The sequence below is a fragment of the Ambystoma mexicanum genome, chromosome 9 (genome assembly GCF_040938575.1).
Source record: "Ambystoma mexicanum isolate Mex_15411 chromosome 9, UKY_AmexF1_1, whole genome shotgun sequence".
Taxonomy (NCBI): domain Eukaryota; kingdom Metazoa; phylum Chordata; class Amphibia; order Caudata; family Ambystomatidae; genus Ambystoma; species Ambystoma mexicanum.
This window is the reverse complement of record NC_090931.1, coordinates 604,155,838-604,178,164: the sequence shown is the minus strand read 5'-3', so window position 1 is coordinate 604,178,164 and position 22,327 is coordinate 604,155,838. Positions and strand designations below refer to the sequence as shown.

The 22,327-nt window shown below is 42.2% G+C and overlaps 1 protein-coding gene across 3 annotated transcripts in view; it reads left to right on the top strand.

Moving 5' to 3' along the window:
* Positions 1–22,327, top strand: part of GOSR1 (golgi SNAP receptor complex member 1) — a 1,161,402-nt gene that overhangs the window by 762,784 nt on the left and 376,291 nt on the right. The window contains exon 7 of one of the 3 annotated variants that reach the window (XM_069615243.1): positions 16,934–17,773. The exons of the other annotated variants lie outside the window; for them this stretch is intronic. Coding sequence (XP_069471344.1) covers positions 16,934–17,051 — 118 coding nt within the window. The 3' untranslated portion in view covers positions 17,052–17,773. Of the gene's footprint in view, positions 1–16,933; positions 17,774–22,327 lie in introns of those variants that run through there. 3 annotated transcript variants of the gene reach the window in all.

The following is a 22,327-nucleotide window of genomic DNA, read 5'->3' as shown; positions in this document are numbered from 1 at the left end:
GATTTTATGTTTTGTGTAATGTATAAAGTGTTTAATGTTTTAATTAAGCAAAATACACTATAAATAAAAAATAAATAAAATAATGGACACAATGTTCTATTTGCATCTATTGTGGAAGTTAAATTTGCAGAATGTTGTTTACTAGCTCCTCGTTCCCCAGTGATGGCTCCTGGTCAGTGGCTAATGCTGGATATCAGGGACTACTTTTAGCTACTTGCTTATTCAATAGTGATTTCAAGCCCTGCTCAGTACATTCCAATCCCATGTATGCAACACCGTGGTCCTTTCAGGGAGATCCTCATTGGACTGGGAGTCCTTGTCTCCTAGAGGGGAGTCACTCCCAGTGAGGTCCCACTTACCCAGACCCCTATGGAGGGTCTTGCGAAGTGGTTTCACTGCCCTAGCCTCACAGGGGGTCTCTTCCCCTCTGCGTATAAGATACAAATTGTCCAGATTCGGCATAGCTGGTTGTTTCTGGGAGTGTGGCTAGATCATCTGTCTCTTAGATGAGGAGTTCCTATAGGCTCCGTGATGGGTCTCTGTTTTTTTATCCTTGTAGCTGAGCGTTCGATTATCTGAGTAGCACGTTTTCAAACCTTCTTTATGAAAGGAGTGTTAGTGGGGGGTGATTCCAGTTTTGCTCCGGTTCTTACTGGTGTCTTTAGGTGGGGGATTTTCTGCATTGCAGTGTTCTTTGAGTTGGGGTGGGTGTTTTTGTCTGGGTAGTGTAGTAGAGCTTCTTCTGACATCACCTGGCTCCTTTTTGGTGGATTAATTGGATTCTGATCTGGCTGGCTTTTAGGTGGAGCGGTAGCGAGAGATGTATGATGTTTTTGGTCTAATCTTAGACTGGATTTTTAGTTAATTTAATAGGGATTGGTGGTGATTTAGAGGTGTTGTGTACTCTGATTGATGGTGCCTGTCGTTCGACAGAGGTGTGGTGTTTCTTTTACCCTTCTTGCTCTTTTATCCTTCTTGTATCGGGGCATTAGTTATGGGTGTCTTGTGACTGTAGTAGGTCGGTAAACTATTGGTGCTGAGGTTAGCTGTGCGCCAACTATCGGAGATAGGCGTGCAGTATAGGAGCATTATCTCTGGGTGACAATTCCTGTTGGCTATTATCAGTGTGGCTAGGTAACAGTGTGGGCATTTACAGGACAAAACCCCATGATGGTGGAACCTCAGTGTTGAATTCCTCGCTGTGCTGGTATGTTGACAGTGACCGGGACCCACTTTGTTAAAGCCTCATAATCGCAATGGATTCTAAGGGAGGAAGCCTCCCTTTGGTGGTGGAATTGCGTCACAAAGCATCATGGGGGCTATCAAAATGTACAGTGGCAACGTTTGAAGTGGAAAAATTCACCACAGCAGACATTGGAGGTGGCAGGGGTCCAAGTTGCATACCAAAAACATTTCAAAAATACCAAACCTCACAGTGGCAAAGTTCAGGCTGCAAAATTCAAAGTGGCAAACATTTACAGTGGAATAATTCAAGGTGGCAAAGCTCAAAGTGGTAGAAATCAAAATGGCAAAATGTAAAGCTACAGAATCATACAGTGTCAGAATTTGTTTAAATAAAAAAGAATTCGAAAGCAGCTAAATTCAGAGGTGGCAAAACCTCAAAGGGGCAAAATTACAAAGCATAGTTCGCCTCATATATTACCTTGATTTAGAGATCCAAAGCAATTGTAGACCAGTAGCTCTGTTAGATCGTCCCAGTATAGTGTTTAGTTATTTATATTAAGTGCATTAGAGCATTAGATTTTTGACAATAACTTGCCCGATTACCAAGTTGGAATTCGATTGGGCATAAATACCACAACATTTTTTATATTGGGCATGATAAAGCGTGAGGCATTATCGAAAACAAATCCCTTTTATGTAGTGCTGCTGCTTGATTTGACAGCAGCCTTCGATAAGGGGATTGCAATGATCTGTGGTATAAGCCTTCTTTGTGGCGTAATCCAGAATGCTAATTGAAACTCTGAATACTTTTGTATAGAAACTCCACGGTATAAGTAAGATTACATTCTGATATTTCTCTTTCGGTTTCTGTAACGACTATGAAAGGTCACAAGCAGAGATGTGTCTTAGCCCCTTGCTTGTTTAACTTATATTTGTCAGATCTAGAGAGAACAATGGAAAAAATCAATGTGTCAGTGAGCATTGTTTTTGATAGATATTAATTTTTAGCTTATGCTGACAACCTGATTATTGTGGTCGAAACGCAAATTGGTGTTCAGCAAAGTTTAGACTCTATTTGTAATTTTCACTGCAATAATGGTATGCATCTTAGTTCTATATAATCCTGTATCTTAACAATTTTCGATAAAAGCAATCAAAAATAAACCTAAGTGTTATCTGAATAGGTTTCCATTTTTTTAATAGAAGTAATCCACCTATTTAGGTTTTACTATTACTAATTTCCTTTTGAATTCAAATCATTATTGAACTAAAACAAAATATGCTACTTCCGTTAGTAATGAAATTGAACAGTTTGTATTAGAATATGGTTGTTAATCTACAAAACGCCACTACAGTTGAGGTATTTCCTCACAGATAGGATGAAAATCTCCCGAACTCCACCTTTCATTTCCAACTCATGCAAAATCAATTGTGTAATCTCATTCAGATCAAACCCATCACCTCTCCTGTTTTAATATTTGGGGCTTATAAGAAAACATAGAATCAGATCATTTTTTAAATGATCCACAATGATACCAGGAAAACTGCACTTGGATGATGATTAACAACCTTAACTCAATCTAGCCAAAACAAAATTCATGATAGTTTCCCCCTATGCCGCACCAGAAACACCACTACCATTGTGTACATCCATGCCCCATATGCGATTTTAAAGGCATTTTACTGCCTGTTTTTATAATTGGAGAATAAATACAATTTGTAAAAAGTAAACAGTTTTTGCCTTTTTAAGAAAATAACGTGATGTATCCTGTATGCTACATACAACATAGTATGAGCAGCAGGGCACAAGTCCTAAACAAAATGCGTGGAGCTCTTGTTTAACTAGCACATAGCATGCGCAACACCAGAGAAGTGTTATGGTAACGCCGGACCCTTTTTAATAAATGGGGTTGGCCGGGTGTAGTATTTTATTGTATTATTTTCCCATTTATGTATTAATCATATAGTATGTAGTGTATGTTTATTCATATGTACAGATAGCAATAGCTATGGAACATGGAACTTTGTAGGAAGAGAGAATCTGGAATGTAGATAGTTAAGAGAATGATACACTGTAGAGGGTCAGTTATGTTCTGCATCTTGATCTGACCGGTGGGTTTAATCCTTGTACATAAATAAACGTTTTCACTATTCAAATCCATATGAGAGGATATTTCTGTGGCAACGAGGATGGGATATACGAAGAACGGCGACCACCGAGTAGCCGTTATTCATAATCTATCTTTCTCTGATGAAGACTACCAAGATCAAGAAAGGTGAAGGTGTCTTCAAAGAGATTGAACCGGACAGTGCCATAGCGCAGTATTCCTTCGACAACAAAGCAAGGCAGGAAGGAAAGTGCTCATTATGAACGTAAGTCAGGCGCTTTGTGCAGTTACAACATCTCGTTGGATTTAAGTGAGCCCCGTGTGGTTTAAGGGCTGAAATAACGAGAGCGCGTAAATAAGTACATGCCAACGAGTTTCAAAACAACTAAAAGCATGCGTCACTTGCTAAAAGCACATCAGCTGCAAACTTTAGTATGTCGACCGCAATGTTAATGTTTGCATAGCAAAGGTGATTTTGCAAAGTGAGGTGACTGAGGGATTTTGTCGAATTTTTATTGGATTCATAAAAGTCAAGAGATTTAAAATATATAGTCCGACATCAGTCTGTATTGTTTGAAGCTGCATCATTCAAAGCAATATTTCTCACCGGACGGAGCGCGAGCCACAACGTTCCATGCTGATGATTGCATTGGGATAAGACGAAGTGACGCGTTTCATCAGAGGAAAGGACCTAAAACGTAACCAAACGTGCCTCCATTTTGCATCTATTGCCATAGTAACACAGAATATACAATTTTAAGTAATCAGATTACACAAGCACAATACGAATGAAGAAACGCATCGATGTGATGTAGGTTCAAAGCAGACCAGCTTTATTTACAGTATTTAAACAAACAATCTCCCGTGATAGGAATTCACACCATGAAACAACTTGTATGGTTGAACAAAACATTTCAAAAGGGACTATACAAACGTGGTATTTCATCAAAGCACTATGCAAGAGATGAAGAGAATCTGCATATTGCAAGTGTTGTAAACAGATATTTTTCAAAGTATAGTCATTGAAATAAACAGAACATTAAGGTACAAAAAATATCCCACTATTTCTTTTTGAGAAAGTCATAAGAAATATCGCCAACCACTATGCAGGGCATACCACCTCCTAACTATTTCTTGGATACAAAAGGTGAACCACATATTCCATGGAAGCGATGGAAAAAAAGGTTCGATCATTATGTCCTTGCAGCCCATAGACTGAATTTTTCCAATTAAAGGAAAGTGTCTTTTGAAACATTGTTTGGGAACTTATGGGCAGGAACAATTTGAGAACATGCCAGCACTTTCTGAGGAAGATGCTTTGGGTCTCACAGAGTATGAAAAATGCATTAAAGTATTAGATCGGCATTATGAAAAAACTGTAAGCATCAATTTTGGAAAGATGATATTTTGGGAAGCGCAAGCAAGAAGAGTTAATCTGTGGAACAATGTATTACTGCCTTCCATGGTTTGGCTACATCGTGTGAGTTTGGGAGTACACTTGATGAGACTTCGTGATCAGTTCATGCTGGAATGCAGAGATGGCAAAGTAAGATAAGCTCCTTGGTTCAAAGGTAATCCCTCTTTGGAAGAAGTGATCAGGGTTGCGAAGAAGGTGGAACACACCAACAGATGTCTGAAGGAACTCTAAAAGAGAACAAATGATGACAATAAGAAAGAGCGAGTGGCACAAATTCCAGAACTACTGGCTGTACAAGGAAATTACTATACAAGGAAGAAATGTATGGTCAAAAAGGATATGTCACATGTGGAAAAGAAATCTTCCAAGTCAAGGCGAAAGGAGAAGCGAGTGACAAACGCTGTTGTGATTGCATGTTTCATTTAGCCAGCAGTGATAAATGTACGGTCATCAAAGAGTTATGCAAAAGATGCAATAGGAGAGGACATCTTACAAGTTGTTGCAGAACAAAAAAGAAAACATAAATTGTCTGGAAGAACTATGTGAAAGTTCGGAGAAATGTACATTTGCGGTTGAGGATTTTGTATCCTGTGCCAATGACAAAGATGATGATGCTGACATGGAAAAACCCATGGCAATGATAGAATTGAATAGTAAACAACTCAACATGGTAATTGACTCTGGCGCGAAATATGCTTTACTTCCCAAGTTTCTGTTAGAAAAATATTTTGAAACAAGCATGAAGTTATATATGATTGATATCAGACCAGTTGCGCATGGATGACAACAAATTGAACTAATTGGTTGGTTTTTGGCAGTAATGAAGTTTAAAAACAGATCAGCTAAAGGTAAAGTATATGTCACAATGAGAGGAATGCAACGTCTTTTGAGTTGGTCTCATCAGGCCAGATTGAAAATAAAATTAGATCCCAGTGCGGAGGAGTCGGTCTACGCTGTCGATCATGAAGCACAAAAAGGGACTATTGATGAACACCTAGTATTCAGGGAACAACTAGGTGTGTTAAAGGATTTCAGCCACAAAATCAGATTAAAGCATGACGCCATTCCTGTGGTACAGAAACTGAGCCCTGAACCAGTAAGCATGAAATTGGCTGTAAAAGAGGAACTTGAGAGATTAGTAACTGAAGGTGGGATTGAAAGGATTGAGTCATCAGAATGGGTATCACCTTTGGTGATTGCATACAAGCCAAATGGTAAATTGAGGTTGTGCACGGATCTTAGGTGTGTAAATAAATGTGTCATTCCTGATAGACATCATTTACCAATTATAAATGAAATGTTGGGTACTATTAGAGGTGCAAAAATTATGAGTACTTTGGTTCTGAGGTCTGCATACCATTAGGTGATCTTACATCCCATGTCAAGATATCACTGCATTTATTACCAGTGAGGGAATATTTTGTTGCATAAGAATGCCTTTTGGCCTTGTTTCTGCTGCATCTGTGTTCCAATGAGTGATGTATCAGCTGTTTCATCAACTGCAGGGCATTTTATGTTTACAGGATGATGTATTAATATATGGTAAGGATCAGATGGAACATGCCGATAAACTCCATAAGGTTTTAAATATATTTAAGAATGCTGGACTCACACTGAGTAAAGATAAGTGTAAGTTCAATAGGTCTACCATACAGTATCTAGGCCATGAGATATCAGAGAAAGGTATCGCACCTAAGGAGGAATTGGTCAACAACATTTTGAATTTTGCCAGCCCAGATAACAAAGAATAGTTAATTTCATGTTTGGGGATGGCTGAGTACTATGCAAAGTTTATTCCCGATCTGGCGAGTAAAACATTTCACATGAGGAAATTGGTAAACAAGAATGTGAGGTTTGATTGAAATGATGTGACTGAAGATGAGTTCAACAAAATTAAGCTTGATTTGAATGCTGCACACACACTCGAATCTTTTAATCCAAACATGAATAGCACAATTACCACGGATGCTACAACCATGGTTTGGGGGCGGTTTTATCGCAAGCGGATTGTGGAATTGAATATCCTATTGCATTTGCTTCAAGAGTATTAAAACAAGCTGAGACCAATTATTAAACTATTGAGAAAGAGTTACTAGCTGTTAAATTGGCTGTTGAGAAGTTTAGGTAATTTATTTGGGGAACAAAGTTTGTTGTGAGGTCTGATCTTAAACCACTTATGGAGATACTTAGCACTAAAGGACACGATAAAACATCATCAAGGATTAGGAAATGGGTAGCGAGTCTATAAGAGTATAATTTTGATGTGGAATTCATTCAGTGTGTTAAGAATAAATCCGCTGATTGTTTAACAAGATTGACCAATGTGGTCGAAAATGTAGATGATGATGATGATGAGAGTGGTGAGGAGGAACACATTTTGAGTATATATCAGGATATAGTATCTGCGAATGAATGGCTGCAAACTATGGATCTGGATGAAACTCTCAAAAAGGTGAGAGTTACTAAATAGTGGCATAAAGAGTAATCAGATCAAAAAAGGTGTTTTGCCGAATGCCGGGAGATGCGTATTCGATGAATAACATTTCCATAAGGGTTTGGTTTTGAGGAGTGGAAAACTTTATCTGCCTTTTGGGGTGAGGAAATGGATATTTCATATAGCTCATGAGGGACATCAAGGAATGACAAAGCAAAAGGTCAGGCAGGATTTTTGGTGGCCTGCTGTTGATCTGGAAGTAGAAAGACTCATTGTTGTAGTTGTGAAGTTTCGGCTAAAGGATATGTGGTTAGGCAGATGCCAATGACCATTACTTCAATTCCCACCATACCTTGAGATTGAGTTGGTTTGGATATTGTAGGTCCCCTAAGAAGTCAAGGTACTTTGAAATATTGTATGGTGCTTATCGATATGTTGTCCAGGTGGGTAGAAGTTGAGTGGGTGCAAAACATTTGTTCGAAGGATGTTATTGCGTTTTTAAATAGAAATGTTAAACGTGAAGTTTATCTAACCACAATAATCACTGACAACGGTGTGCAATTGCTTTCACAAGAAATTATTTTATGAAGCAAAATGGGGTTGAGCATAGGACAAGCTCTGTTCATCATCCCCAGACTAACGGAATAGTGGAGAGATTCAATAAGATGATGAAAAATAGTATCAGGTGTGCATTGGCTAACAATACTGATTGGAGGGAAGCAGTTTAAGATACCATTACCGCACATAGATTCACGCCACATTCCACTATTGTAATTTCTCTGTTTCAAATGCTAAGGGTTAAGAAACCGAATACAAGGGTGTGTCAAGAATATTGATTATGAAGAAGTGAGCAGAAAAGTGTTACAGAGACAAGAGTATAATAAACAGCTGTTTGATGTGAGGAATGCTGTTAGAGAGACTCAAATCAAAGTAGACGATTGGGTGAGAATAAAACTCCCAGGGGTCAATGCCAGGCGTGTAATTAAATGGTCAGATCCAATTCAAACTGTTAAGATTCCATGGGGCCATCAAGGTATCAGATGGAAGAGTTTGGAATCTCCAAAGAGTATGTAGGTGTTTCAAACAAGGGTGCGGTAGTAAAAACTATGTTAGCAATGGGAAGGAGGTAGAACGAGACAGTGAGAGACAAGTTTCTAAGAATGGTTGCAATAAACGAGTATGTACTAGACCTTCGTATCTCAAAGATTATGTGAGTTGAAAGTTAATTTGTTGTGCACTGCAAGTATATTGGGAAGTTCTTTCCAAGTATTGCAATAATTCCATTTGTGGTTAAAGACAATGTAACTGGTATCCATACGCAGTATGGTTGTTTTCATCTTTATGTAATGTTCAGACATCAGAATGTATATATGTTCAAGGAAGGGAGGTTGTGTAGTATTTTATTGTATTAGTTTCCCATTTATGTGGTAATCATAGTATGTAGGGTATGTTTATTCATATGTGCAGGTAGCAATAGATATGGAACATGGAACTTTGTATGAAGAGAGAATCTGGAATGTAGATAAGAGAATGATGCACTGTAAAGGGTCAGTTATGTTCTGCATCTTGATATGACCGGTGGGTATAATCCTTGTACATAAATTAAACTTTTCACTATTCAAATCCGTGTGAGAGGATATTTCAACGGGCCAGGTACATCTTCATCAAGGTTGGCTTATCTGGGCTGTTACACTTACTTGATTGCAGTTCTGATAAATGCTAATAATCTAACTGAGATCTACTTGATCAGGAGGCAATGCTGAATTCCAATACACCAGTGATGTTGGCAAAATACTGGCCACTATTCTCATCGAACATCTTCACCCCTGGGCCATTTAGACTTATTCTAAAGACAAGTTTTGAAGAGCCTGCAAGTGATGTTCTGCACGTGCTGAATTGTAGCCAACATCATTCTGAATTCCAATATAATTATAATGTAATCATACCTTTATAAACGTTGCACTACAAGCATCCAGAGCTAATAAGCCAGTACTGCCTAAACAGCTTACACCTAACAAGGGAATATTCAACTTTTCTTTAAACTCTCCTACTTAAACACATTTCAAAAGAGCGTATAACAGTCATCTGATTTGAATCATTCTTTGACAAAGGCATACAGCACATCTGTAGTTCAACTATTGCATCTCAAATTGGAATCCATTGTTACACACCTACATATAGGACACCATCCCCACTTCCCTTTTTCTGGCATATTGGTGTGGTGAGTTCCCCGACCTCCCCCACACTGTTATGCGGGGTAGTGGGACAGGTTTTGCTCTGGCCACTACCTGATGGATGCATGATCCCGACCTCTAGCTATCCGAGTCATGGTTTTCTGTCATCCAATGTACCGTTGCACCTCTCTAATGCAGTTAGGTTAAGAATCGCCCAGTTTCGAAAACCACATCAACTCGCAGAACTCAAAGAAATTCTGGATGCGGTTACCTGGAAGAAGTCCACCAATAAGAGCCCTGCATATCCGGTTCTTTGTGGTCGGCAGCACAGTGCCAGCAGCAGAGTGCAGATGGAGAGATGGCGATGCATATCACCACGTGGTGGACTGAGGGGATTCCCAAGAAGGCGTAGATTGCCACTCATACCTTTCACTTCGTGCCCGCTCTGCAGAAAACCAAACAGAAAGTAGCCAATCGCATAGAGAACACCAATTCCCTACTAAGTGTAATTAGGACATTATTGGGGAATAATCATTCCAAAGGGATAATTCAAACCGCAATGAGGAACAATCAATGGGAAATATAGGCAGAGACCAGGCCCCTCCTGTAGGTGGATAGTTTGCTTGTGCTCCCTTATTAAAAAGGGAGACACCTGTAAATCCTATTCAGGTGAGTATTCTGGAAGCAGCAGACAAACCAATTTCTTGTTTCGGAACATAATGCTGGTTTCCATTTTTAGTATCTGGTGAGCTAGTGTTGTCCGGTTTTATTATGTGATGTTTCATTTTGCTTTAATGTCTCATTTCCAAGCGCCATACGGTGGCAGGTAGCACTTCCCTAAGCCCACAAATATAGAAAAACACAGGAATGGAATGTAGACCTGGGAATGCAATCTGGTATCCTGGCTCCACATGTCATGATGCCTGCCTCCAAGGAGCCAGGTCCGACCCAGCAACCCCAGAGGCAGGCATCATTCCCCCCAGGGAAGTGCCAGTGGGCCCAAGCTGGGGCCCTTTGGACACAGTCCTGGCGCCTTAGGCGCCAGGCTCATGTTGGACCCCTGTCCTGGCGCCTTAGGCGCCAGGCTCATAAAGCTAGACATGTGTTCAAGTGTTTTAATGTGCACTTACCTGATGCAGACCATGCTGCTACATCCAGGCCCTCTTGAGGCCTGAATGGAACTACTTTACCTGTGGGACTACTTTCCACCTGGGTGTGGTCGGGGAAGGATACATACCTGATCGGTGGAAGGATACATGCCTGGAACTTCTTCCAAAGCTATTTAAACCACGCCCGATCAGCAACTCACGCTTCGCGTTGTTCTGCTCCTCGCAGCTGGACGCTCACCGTGTCAGCTCCTGCATCTGGACTTCAGCCACGCCTGTCAGCATCCTGGGTCGCTTGCAAAGGGAGATAAGAGAGAATTGGGGAGAAAGAAGACCTTACCTGCTAAAGCTGCATCACGGAGACATCACACCGACGATCCTGAAAGGGAAGACATCATTTTAAAAGCATTTTGCTTCGATCGCTGCAGCGCTGCATTTCACTCACCTTTCCTGGGCGCCTCCATCTTCAGCAGCGATCATCCGGATCCGCACCCACTTCCCAGAGCCTAGAGAGAAAAGACAAGAAAACAATGCGAGAGAAGGAAGGGAAATAGGAAAAGCTCAGTTTCCTTCTAAGACTTACCTGTTGGGTCATTCCCATTTCATTTCGGGTCCTGCCGCTTCCTGGCATTCCGGACCCCGGCCCCAATGGGGAAAAAAGACAAAGACATTGAATGAGCGAATGCAAAGACATTACCTGAACGCTCATCCGGAAACTTACACTTCGGGTCAGCGCCATATCTCTGGCATTCCGAACCCCGGCCCCTAAGGGGAAAAAGACATAAGCATTAGCGCTTGTTGCAATAAGACAATGAACATTATTATTAAGCTTGAACTTTTGTACTTGCAACAGAACTCTTACAGCGCCTCACCTGAATAGTCAAGCTCATTTTGAACTCCCATCAAACCTCAATCCAGTGAAGTAACTTGTTCTTCAACGCGCCCCTGCATCAGAAGCAGGATGGAGAACTCATCCTTCCAGACCCTAAGGTGAGACTTCACGGGGAATCGTGAAAGGGTATCGAGGAGGGTTGGAAGGGAGTGGGAGGCTTGAGCATTATTCCGTCAGTAGGTAAAACTCCCTTTTCACGCACAGGGGAATATTCCTGCGAGCCAGAAAAGCCAGAGTAGAGGGGCCCTTCATGTCCATCATCAGAGTCCTGCGCTTCACCATTGAAGAAGCATCAGCACTCGAAGCCAGACCTGCGCCTCCGTGGGAATCAGGTGAGCGTGACACCACACCCCTGTTTTGACGTAAAATCTGCATGATGCCCTCTTTTAAAAGGAGACGTTAACTGCAGTCCAGGTTAGGAAGGCTATTCAAAGGCTGGATTATGCAAATGAACTCCAATAAGTGCCCAGCCTCAGCCTAAAAGGATTCCTGCCTCACACACAGCTTTAGCCGTTCCCATAAAAGCCAGAGCATGACTCAGGAACCTTCAAGAAGCTCAGTCCATGGGTGAAAACCTACCATCATTTAAATGTGTCCATATTGCATTCCAGCTTCCCTGTCAACAGAACCTGGCCATTTGGGGCCTTTCAGAGCCTCTGCCCTGTTTGTTCCTTGGGATGGTATTGAAATATGCCCAATATAAAGTTGACTTAGATTTAAGTTACGCGCAACAGAGAATTAATCATTACCTGTACTTGTCCCCCTGGAAGATGCGCTTGTGTAAACTGTGTAATGAAGATGCCTGTTGGAACTGTAAAAGAGAGGTGGGGACCACGTTCCATACGTTGTGGTTGTGAAGAAAGATTGTTATTCTGGAATGCTGTTTTTCAAAGAATAGATCTGGTTTTGGGTCAAAATCTCCCAAGAGACCACCTTCTTGGTGTGTTGGGCCCAATCCCTCAAGTATTGTATTGTGTAACAGCAAATAGGTTAGATCTATAGAGCCCTTCTTGCTAAGAAACATATTCTTAAATTTTGGAAAAGCGACTCAACCCCCTGTGTTGATGATTGGTTGCAGAGTTTGTCCATCTTGTCTGAGAGAGAAGGTATCCTTTAACACGAAGGATCAACTTCATAAATATGAAAGGATCTGGGGAGGATTTAATGGTCTTTATGCTTAGTTTTTTCTTTTTTCTTCTCTTGTTGGCACTTTTCATTCTTTTATTCTCTTCACCTTCCATCTTACTCTGTCACACCCTTTGGAGAATTCAACTGATATGTACTTTTAAAAGTGTTATTTTATGTATTCATGTTATTGGTCATGTTTACATTAGCTGAATAAACATATCTTAAAAAATAATCTTTTAAAAAATGCCCAGGCTTGCGCATGCCTCGGTGGTTCTGGGATACACCCTTGTGGTGGCGATCTGGTGAAGAATAAAATATTTGTTGTTGGCGTAACTTAAAGAGGGAAACTAGTGCTTTTGATCACTATTCATGGGGTTAGATATAACAAATTTGTATTTCTTCCATACAACCCCCTCCCAAATATTTCCACTTAAAGGATTATAGAAGCTGCCAAGGTCACCATTTCTCTTGCTGAAGAGTCCATTTTGGGCCACATGTTTCTCCACTTTGGCTGGCTGGTGAGCTGGAGGAGAGTCCTCTCCATGCGTATGTTTAGGCACACTGACTTGTGTCCGGGAAATCTTCCCTCCCGGCTCCTAAATCCGGTGGGGTGGCCTGAGTAGGGCATATCCTCATTGTAACATAACATGAGATAAGGATGCGAGTATGTCGCCGCATTCAGGAGGACATACTTCTAACCCTTCTCTCCCGACATACTCTGCCTGGTTGCTCATCCCCTCCGCCTTTTATGAAGTCTAATAACCACATTCTGCATAGGGAGCTCAGGCTATATTTTCTCACTATAGAAGGCTAAGTATTAATATTGATAGTCTACTTCCATGTTAAGGCACCATGCTGTCGCATCATGAACTACAATAAAGTGTGGCATAACATGATCCGAAACAAACTCTTATTAGCACATGAAGTTGGTTGTTGTCCTCCTCGGCCTATCGGGATGCAGTCCATAACTACTGGTATTGACAGCATTCTGAACATTCTCCCTTCAAAAGCAGACCGGGAAAAAGCAATGCAATATCCAGGCAAGATCTGTGTCACCAAGACACTCCCTCTTTGAGAGAGTGATTATTTCACTAGAACATACTATTTAACGCATTAAAGAGAAAGCTGAAACAATGGAAAATCTAGAGAATCTGTTTACTTTTATTTTACACCTAAAATATCTTCATGTTAAACCTATTCCAGTTTAATCAGGTTTTACGATTTAAATTTACTTCACCTCCAGAATTCCCAAGCAGGTACTGCTATTACTACTTTGTGCTAATAGCCTCATAGACTTCAGGAGGGGTCATTTTCGCTTTGGATGATGACCCGTCCCCATTTTATGGCACTCAGCGATTGGTGGCAGGTCATTATCCGGCGATAATAACCCCTCCATCTGTCTATAAGGCTATAATAACCCTTTTGACATCAAGGTTCCAGGCCTTTTTTAATTTGACCACTACATTCTCTTAACTTGTGTTACCTACCATTCACCTTTATATACAGTATATCCTTGACTATGCCAGTCATGGCTTGAGCTTTGCAGTCACAGAATTAACATTCGGGAGTATGACCTGGGTTACAAAGTATAGAGAGATGACCAGGCTAATAAGCCAACAACCTTTCAGGATTGCCTTAGCACATACTGGAGTCCTCATGCATTACATTTCGTACTAACTTATAATTCTAAAAATAATTCTGCTCTGGAAACAAACCAAATATGAACACTTCAGGCCATATTCGCCCCTGCCTTTTTTTGTTTTGTTTTTTTAACAGGGCAATGCTCCACCTAACGTGGGACTGATGCATACCCATGCTATCACAGAACTTTCTTCCACAGCTGATTTCCTCCTTCCCTCTGCTTATGGCATTTTTTCCCGCTTTCTCAATCTCTTAACTACCCATTGCTCCGTTTTTCTTTCTGTATTCTAAGATCTGGATGCCTCTGGTGGAAGCACAGCATCCACGCCACTGACAAGACTAGGTGCTCTAGACTACTACGGTGGTGATTTGGCATAGTTTCAAAGACTATTAACATAATGATATATATATATCAGGTTGGTTTAGTTTGTGATTTGTGCACGTTTCAAGTCTTCTCTGAAAACAGCGTTATTTAATTTTAGCTGTTTCTACACTTTGTACAAACCTCACTTGTCTGCCATGACTCCACCCACAAACAGTCTACATAACTCTGTAGCTCCTATCCCCCAGGCACCTGCAATGAAATTCTGAAGTGTTTTTTTTTCTCCATTGCCAGCACAGCATCTATGTGGAGAGTGTTGCAATGGAAGGCAGTTCAGGCTCATTTACACTCTTTACTTGCAGCTTAGTCTCAGTATACACTTAACTCACGGTAGGAAATGGGCCGGGACAGGAGCACCGCTCCTTCCCTAAAAGCCGAACCCCTTGTACTCCCCCATGCTAGGCTAGCACAGGAAACTCTAAGATCTGTGCCTTGCCTAGCTCTCGCACACAAGCAGCCAACGTTTCAGGAAGCTCTGGCATGCTAGACTGATTAGCAATGAGCTTTGTGCAGAAACAGCCAGAGCCTCACATCCTGTTCCCAAGCTGTCCAAATAGGTAAAATGGCCCTGCTGCAGCCGCTCTGTTGCAGCAGAGTGCCCCCTCTTGCCCCCTCCATCCATCTCGTTTTCATGGCTTTACTTTTGCTTTTATCCTTCTTTTTCTCTTTTCCTCCTCTCTTCGAACCCACTTGCTCTATTTCCTGCTTTCCCTTTGCTGGCTTTGTTTCCCCTCCCTCTTCCCGCCTCCCCTCGCCTGCTATTGGCTCTAGGTAACCTTAGCCACCCTCTTCACTGCAGGACACTGGGCAGCCATCGGTGAAGGGCCAGAGCCAAAGGTCAGCTCCAACTGAGCAGCTCCACTCTGTTTGATCGTGTTTGCCTGGGAAGCCTGACACAGACTACCTACAGCGACTGATAAGATAAGTGTGGTGTGGGCGTGCAGTACAGCCATTACTGTACTCCATTAAAACCCTGCCACTATTATCTATTATTATAAATATAGCCCATTTGTTAAGGGTAGACATATTTTGCCTTTAGCCTAATTGCTTTTAGCCCATTTTATTAGTCGGCCACATCTCGCATTTAGCTTAACTGTGTAACATAGCCATATTTTGCAGTTAGCATAGTAGTGTAAGGCAGCCATATTTTGCATTTAGCCTAATTGCGTTTAGCCTCTTTGTGCTAGTCAGCCATATTTTGCATTTAGCCTAATTGTGTAAGGTAGCCATATTTTGCATGTAGCATAATTGGGTAAGGTAGCAATATTCTGCATTTAGCAATTGCAAGGACTAGCCACATGTCACACTTAGAATTGTGAAGATTAGCCACGAGCAGTTAGATTGTGAAATGACACATGCTTATCCCTAGATAGGATTGTGGAGATTAGTCATGTGTTACATTAGATAGAATTGTGGAGATTAGCCACCTCGAAGAACTTGGAGAGTAGTCAATGTACTAACCACCCCACTCCTGCTCCCCTTGAACACTCCACCCAAGTATTACACAGGCCCACTGGGGTAGCCAAATTATACACAAACACACACCCAACATAAGTAAGACTTGCTTACAACAAACAATCCCTGACATTGGTCCTTACCCATACGGATAAAACAAGCCAGTGCGCACAAACACAACCAGCCCTTGCAAATTCTTATAAATCCCACTAGACCGGCAGGACGAGTTCCTCATTTTACATACTCAACCTAAGAGAAATGCATTTGCCCAAAGGTGACTGGTGACAAAATATTTACTGATGCTTTTGTAAAATGGTGCATGTCGCCATTAGCCCACTTCATATTTGCTTCAATGCTGTCAAGCATGCACAGTGAAACCTGTATTTGCCATTTACTGTAAACTAAGTATGTTTGCAGTAAATAGAAAATACTTTTCTAACATCCCCGTACTCCCCAGCAAGGTCAAAGTATCATGGTACAGGCCCTGCATAAAAACTACTCGCCAATGCTAGTGGGCTAGTAGGTTTTGCGAGCCCTGACAACCTTAAATACCAGCCAATCTACACATAAAACACACAGACAAACCCCAACATAAATCACATAGAAAAACAACCCATGCATTGGGCCTTACCAGTACAGAAACCTGCCATTGCACGCAATTAACCATCTGCAAGCCTGTACACACACACATGCCAGGTTTTCCTGGTTCTGGCCCTATCCTATCTACCCTCACAAACTGACCCATTCTCTTTCTTGTAGAGCCATGTGAGCGACTGTAGACTGCCCCTGGGTGGTAGCCGTCTGGGTGGTAGCCGTACGCGGTATAAATCAACTTAACATTGTAAGTTAAAGACATTTTTTTGTTAGGGTAAGTATTGTTGCAAACGAAAAGAGAAGAAAAGCCTAACTTGCATTACTTGCACTAAAGGGTTGCTTGCTTAATCGCCATCACAGACCTAGTTCAAATACAACATTGTGGGAATTCTTAAAATACTCTTTGCTTTTTTGTAGATCACCAGGCTCGTGTCCCTTGATGGACGGTGGTGTGCGACCTGGGCTGGGGCCACGCTCTTCAACCCCGACCATATGCTCCCCTCTCAAGGAGGAGGGTGTTCCTGCACTGCCTTAATTTTAAGACTTCTAGAAATTGACTTTACCTTATTTTGAATACAGCCAGAAGCTAGAATTGCTTCACCACACTTGTAAGATAGCTGCTCCCAGCTCGTCTACTTTGTGTATTTAGCTTCAGAGGTTTCTTACTGATTTCCAACGCTACTATATAATTTTTTTATGTGCCATTTCTGAAGCCAACCTATGTTTCAAGTAGATGGATCTTTCGGTTTGCATGGCTGAAGTCTGCTTACTCTTCGCGCCCACAAAAAACGGATGCTTTCCACTCGTTATGCTAGCTGTGGAAGAATTATTTATTACAGACGGTCAGCTCTCTTTGGCAGCTGGGATTGCTTAACTGCAGCTTCTAAATCAGGGGAAGCTAGACCTTTTTATTCCCTACTAAACTTGTCACAAAATGTAACAATTTGTAGTTTTATTACCAAAAGAATGGGCTGTTTGCTGATTCTGATCCCTGAACCATTTCACTCCCCAACTCCACGTTTATGGTCACTTTGTGATTTACAGGTTTGGATGGTGGTGGTCTACAGCCGCTTTGTTAGTCTTCTCCGCTGCCATGATGCATGTTTGTCTGTGTTACTGTGAGCTGGTGGGGAGGAATCTCGCTTTGCTCAAGGGCCATTATACTTGTAATTTCTATTCAACCCCATTGACGAGACCTTCAATACTTTGAGGCAAAGAAATATCTTTGTGTAATAAACATCCTTGTGATATCACGGATATGGTATCTCATTTAATATTCGGATAAACTTAGAAAAATAGGTCATTTTAACACATTATTTCAACTGTCTAACCCTTCACCTTTTGCTTTTATGCTTATATTTTGTGTTTCAAAATTGAAACCTGAAAATGCTAAACATGCAAATTGACCTAAATAAGATTGCTTAAATTCTACCTTACATGGTTTAATCAAACCAAAGTTGCAAAAAGAACTTTTGTACATAAAATGACAACCAACTATAGCTGGGGAAATGTGTTCAAATGCCTGAATTGCAGAGTGGTCTCAAATTTCGGCTGTTTCACTTTACCAAAGTGTGTACTTTAAGGCAAATCGTTTTTATCTCGGTGTGTCTCCTTTGCAGCGATGGCTCGTCAGTTATGGGCAATGGGACGCCGACACCATCCCTTCCCCAGCCCCCCCTCATTATGAAGGAGCCACCAGGGAGAGAGCAAAAGCAGGGAAATGTGAGATTTCCCTTTTGAATTATTTCTTTTGTCTGCACGCATGCACAGTTGCCGTTCAAGGCAGGGGCATTTTCTTCCTCAATCTTGCATGGACCATTGGGCATGCAGGTTGAGAAGGTTCATGACCAAATATGAGCAGGTGCTCTCCTGCACCTCGCACACAGTTCCTGGGCCTGAGGCATTAGTCCCTGGTGCTCCATTGTGCGTGTTCAGAATGGGGAAACTAGCCATGTTCCCTGGCTCCCTGTCCACATGGTGTGTGAGAGCCGGATGGCCGGAAGTAGATGAGGAGGTGAGAAATATTGTGTATGTGTGCGTAAATGCGAGGGGTTGTCTGGCTGCGTTAGAGCATGTGTGAATGAGGGTGCCCTCTGAATGTTTATTGTGTGAATGAAAATGCAGTGCAAGGGTTCTGTATAGCTGTGCGTGTGAATGAGAGAGAAGCGGAATGTAGACGTGACTGCGTGTGTGAATGGATCTAAATGTGTATGTGTGCGGGCACTAGGAGCAAGGAGGGTGAAGCTAGCATGGACATGGGCGCTATGAGACACGGGCGCTATGAGACACAATTTACTTGATGTATAAACAACCTTACAAATGAAAAATAAATAAAGTACATTTATTTACAGTGGTATGGCATGTTTTACTGATGATAGATGGGTAAAGCCAACTTGATGAGTGTTCTTACGCGAAGGTGGGGTTGAGAAGGGGAGACCCCTTTGGGGCTGCCAGCCTGGACTTTTCTTTAGCGTCATGGCGTATTTTTATACCAGTATATGGGCAAAGCACCCATCCATTGTGGTGTCCTGCAAGGCTCTTGTGTCTACCCCACCCTCTATAATATATTTACAAAACCACTCTTTGACCTCCTGGATGACCTTGGCATAGTCTACACTAACAATGCTGACCACACTTAAATTCTCCTCCCCTTATCAGGGTCTCATGAAGAGGACACTATGACGATCAACAAATGTCTAACCGATGACAAGACGAAGATCCTTCTAGTGGGGTCACCTGCAATCGTAAAGAAACTTTCCACCTTGTATTCATCTTTCCCGATCAACGGCATCACAATTCCTGTCTCAGCGTCCTCTCCCTCACAAAACAAGCCAACGCAGTCGGCAGCATACACAGCCAAACTTCTTAACGCAGCCAGACAATTCCTTACACTGACAAGCTGCCAGACCATTGCACGATCAGTAACCGGAGCAAGACTTGACTACGGCAGTGCCCTTTTTTCAAGCACATCCAAGAAGAATATCTGCAAAATGCAGGTAATCCAAAACAATGTGCTACACTCGGCACTCACAATCTCCAAAAGAGACCATATCTCGGCAGCAAGAAAGGAGATGTATTGGCTGCCCATCCAGGAAAGGATTAACTTCAAAATCCTTGCTATCGCCCAAAAATGGCTTTTGAATACAGCACCTGGGTACTTGTCCCAAAAAATCATCAGAGCCTACGCTATCGGACCTGTGAGGTCAATTCAAACGTGCCAGAGGAGGAAGGTGCTAGCTTCCCTTCAGTAGTAACGTCTCACTGGAACACTCTTTTGCCCTCGCTAAGAGCTGAAAACTCTCACTGGGCCTTCAGAAAGCTCTACAAACTTGGCTCTTTTCCGAAAAATTGGCCTGACTGACCACAGACATTGGGATCGAAAAGGTTTTAATTTTCCGCTCCACTCTTACCTGATTCTTAATTGTTTTCTCCTTCCGGTATATGTACTGTGTAACTGGCTGCCCTTGGCCTTAGGCGCTTTACAAATACAAATACATTATATATTTTATTTATATTGCACCCATACACAAGTGTTATATAAATAAAGCCATCATGAGGAGTGTTGTTATGGATTGGAGGGTATAAGGAGGGATGACTACATTGGGGCAACCAGCGTGGGTGGTTCTTCATAGAGACATGTCATGTTTTACTGGCATTAGATGTGCAAAGTCAACCTGAATAATGTTCTTGCATAGAATACTGGCCTAAATTGTACGTGTTTGTATGTGGGCATATTGGCCTACATTGGTGCAACCAGACTGATCATGCTCTTACAGTGGAATGGCATTTTTATTGGCATTCTGGGCAAAGTCAACCGGGTTATGTTCTTAAGTGGGGATACTGACATTTATTAGTAGAGCTCGCATGGGCATATTTCCTTATTTTATCCTTACTGGCACTCTGGGCAAAGCACATATGAGTATGTTTTTATGTTGGAATCCTGGCATATATTGGAGCAGCCAGCCAGCATTGCCATGTATAGGCAAAGCCAGCGAGATTACTTATTTTCTAAAATGTGAAGTCCCTAGAACTGAATTGGGTCACAATGCCTGCTACTCAAAGGAAGTCTAACTCATGATATTGTGACATAGGAAAAAATATATTGCATTCAAATACTGGACATCACAAAATGTATTGGTCTCATGGCAATTCCTTTTAATGTACCTTTTCCATGATCCCCTTGAGTATGTAAGCCTCAAGCTGTGATCTATTTTGCAATGATGTCACAGATGTCATTACATATGCAAATTAGGGTGGCTCAAACCTTTTTTGACCCCCAAGGAGCTGCAAATCGTTGGGTTGGCCATACAGTTTGGCCATGATCGCAGAACTCTATTGCAATGGATCCCTCCCCTTCCAGTGCTAGTTATGTGCTTCTTAAATGAGCACAACCTCTCAGAATAACAGCCGTTTGCCCAAGATTTAAAAGCTGCACTGCAAGGAACGGCTTTCCCTCTGTGTTTGCTTGTAACCCCTCAAATACAAGAGTTCACACTATTTTACTTTACTTTAGAACGCGCTCCAGGTACCCGAAGGCTTATGGGCGCACACAAAACCAGACGCAAGACCTACAACAAAGAGCAGACTAGAACTAGGGTCATTCCATATTAGCTGGATAGTTCTTTCAGGCTGCTTCTAATATCTAGTAGAATAGGCGTGTTTTCAGTTTCTTTTTAAATATGACTGTAGAATTTTCTTCCCTTACATCCAGAGGCAGGGTATTCCAGGCCATGGGAGCACCGATGCTGAATGCTCCCTTAAGTTTTTTTTCCATTATTCATTGCTAACCTAATCTGCGCCATCCTAATCTGGATGCAGTCGTATACCTTGTTGATCTGAATTTCATCAGTACTGTGAGAACCTGTAAGCAGTATAATCCACTGTGCATCATCTGCGTAATTGGAAAACATAATGCCTTTGTGTTCCAACATGTCAAAGAAGGGCACCATGAAGATGTTATATAACAATGGAGACACACATGCTCCCTGTGGCACACCGTAGGCTAAGGTTACCGGATCTGCCGCAGCTTCCCTGCTGGCCACGCCCCCTGCCTTTCCGTCAAAAATGATGCAATCCAATGAGTGACCTGCTCTGAAACCGCAGCAACATCTCTCGGCCTAGTGATCAGTGTTAAGGAGAATTCTCAAAAATGTGCTAATTCCTTCCACCTTAGAGACAACCTTGCTGGGTTTTGAGGACTTGATTTTTTAACCTGGAGAGAGTGTGAGCCTTTTTCCCACACTCTCATGTATTTCTGTGTGAATTTTACCTCTGTGTGTCTTTTGGTTATGGAGTCTAACAGGCTCCATAGGCATCATCTTTTTCAAGTGTGTCACACAGCACTTTCAGTTCAGTGACATAGGGAAGTCTTTTATATTTCCCAAGGTTTAAATACCTTCTCTGGGATCAACTACTGTTTCCCAGAGCGGTAGAGTGAAATTGACTACTTAGCATTGTACTTGCTAGACCCAGCACGCCCTATTTGACAATAGAGTGCTGGACGGGTTGCTTAGTGTTGCATGTTAACCCCTCCTGAGAGCATGGTAGCTCCCAGGATGTTGTAATGGGTCACGTGGCAGTAGCCACGCGACCAACATAATAAGAGGCGAGCCGCTCCCATCGAGGCTCCAGCGTCGTTCTAGGTGCACCATGCTGGTGCTGCGCTGCAGCGCTGGGCCCAAGGACGGAGCCCAGCTTGAGGACGGTGCCCCTGCCGGGCAACGCCGTCCTTGTGTCCCCCCAGCCATGTGAGGCGGGCTGGGATGCCGACCCCGGCCTGGGTGCCGCCGGGGCCGCAGTGAGCCGGGTGCC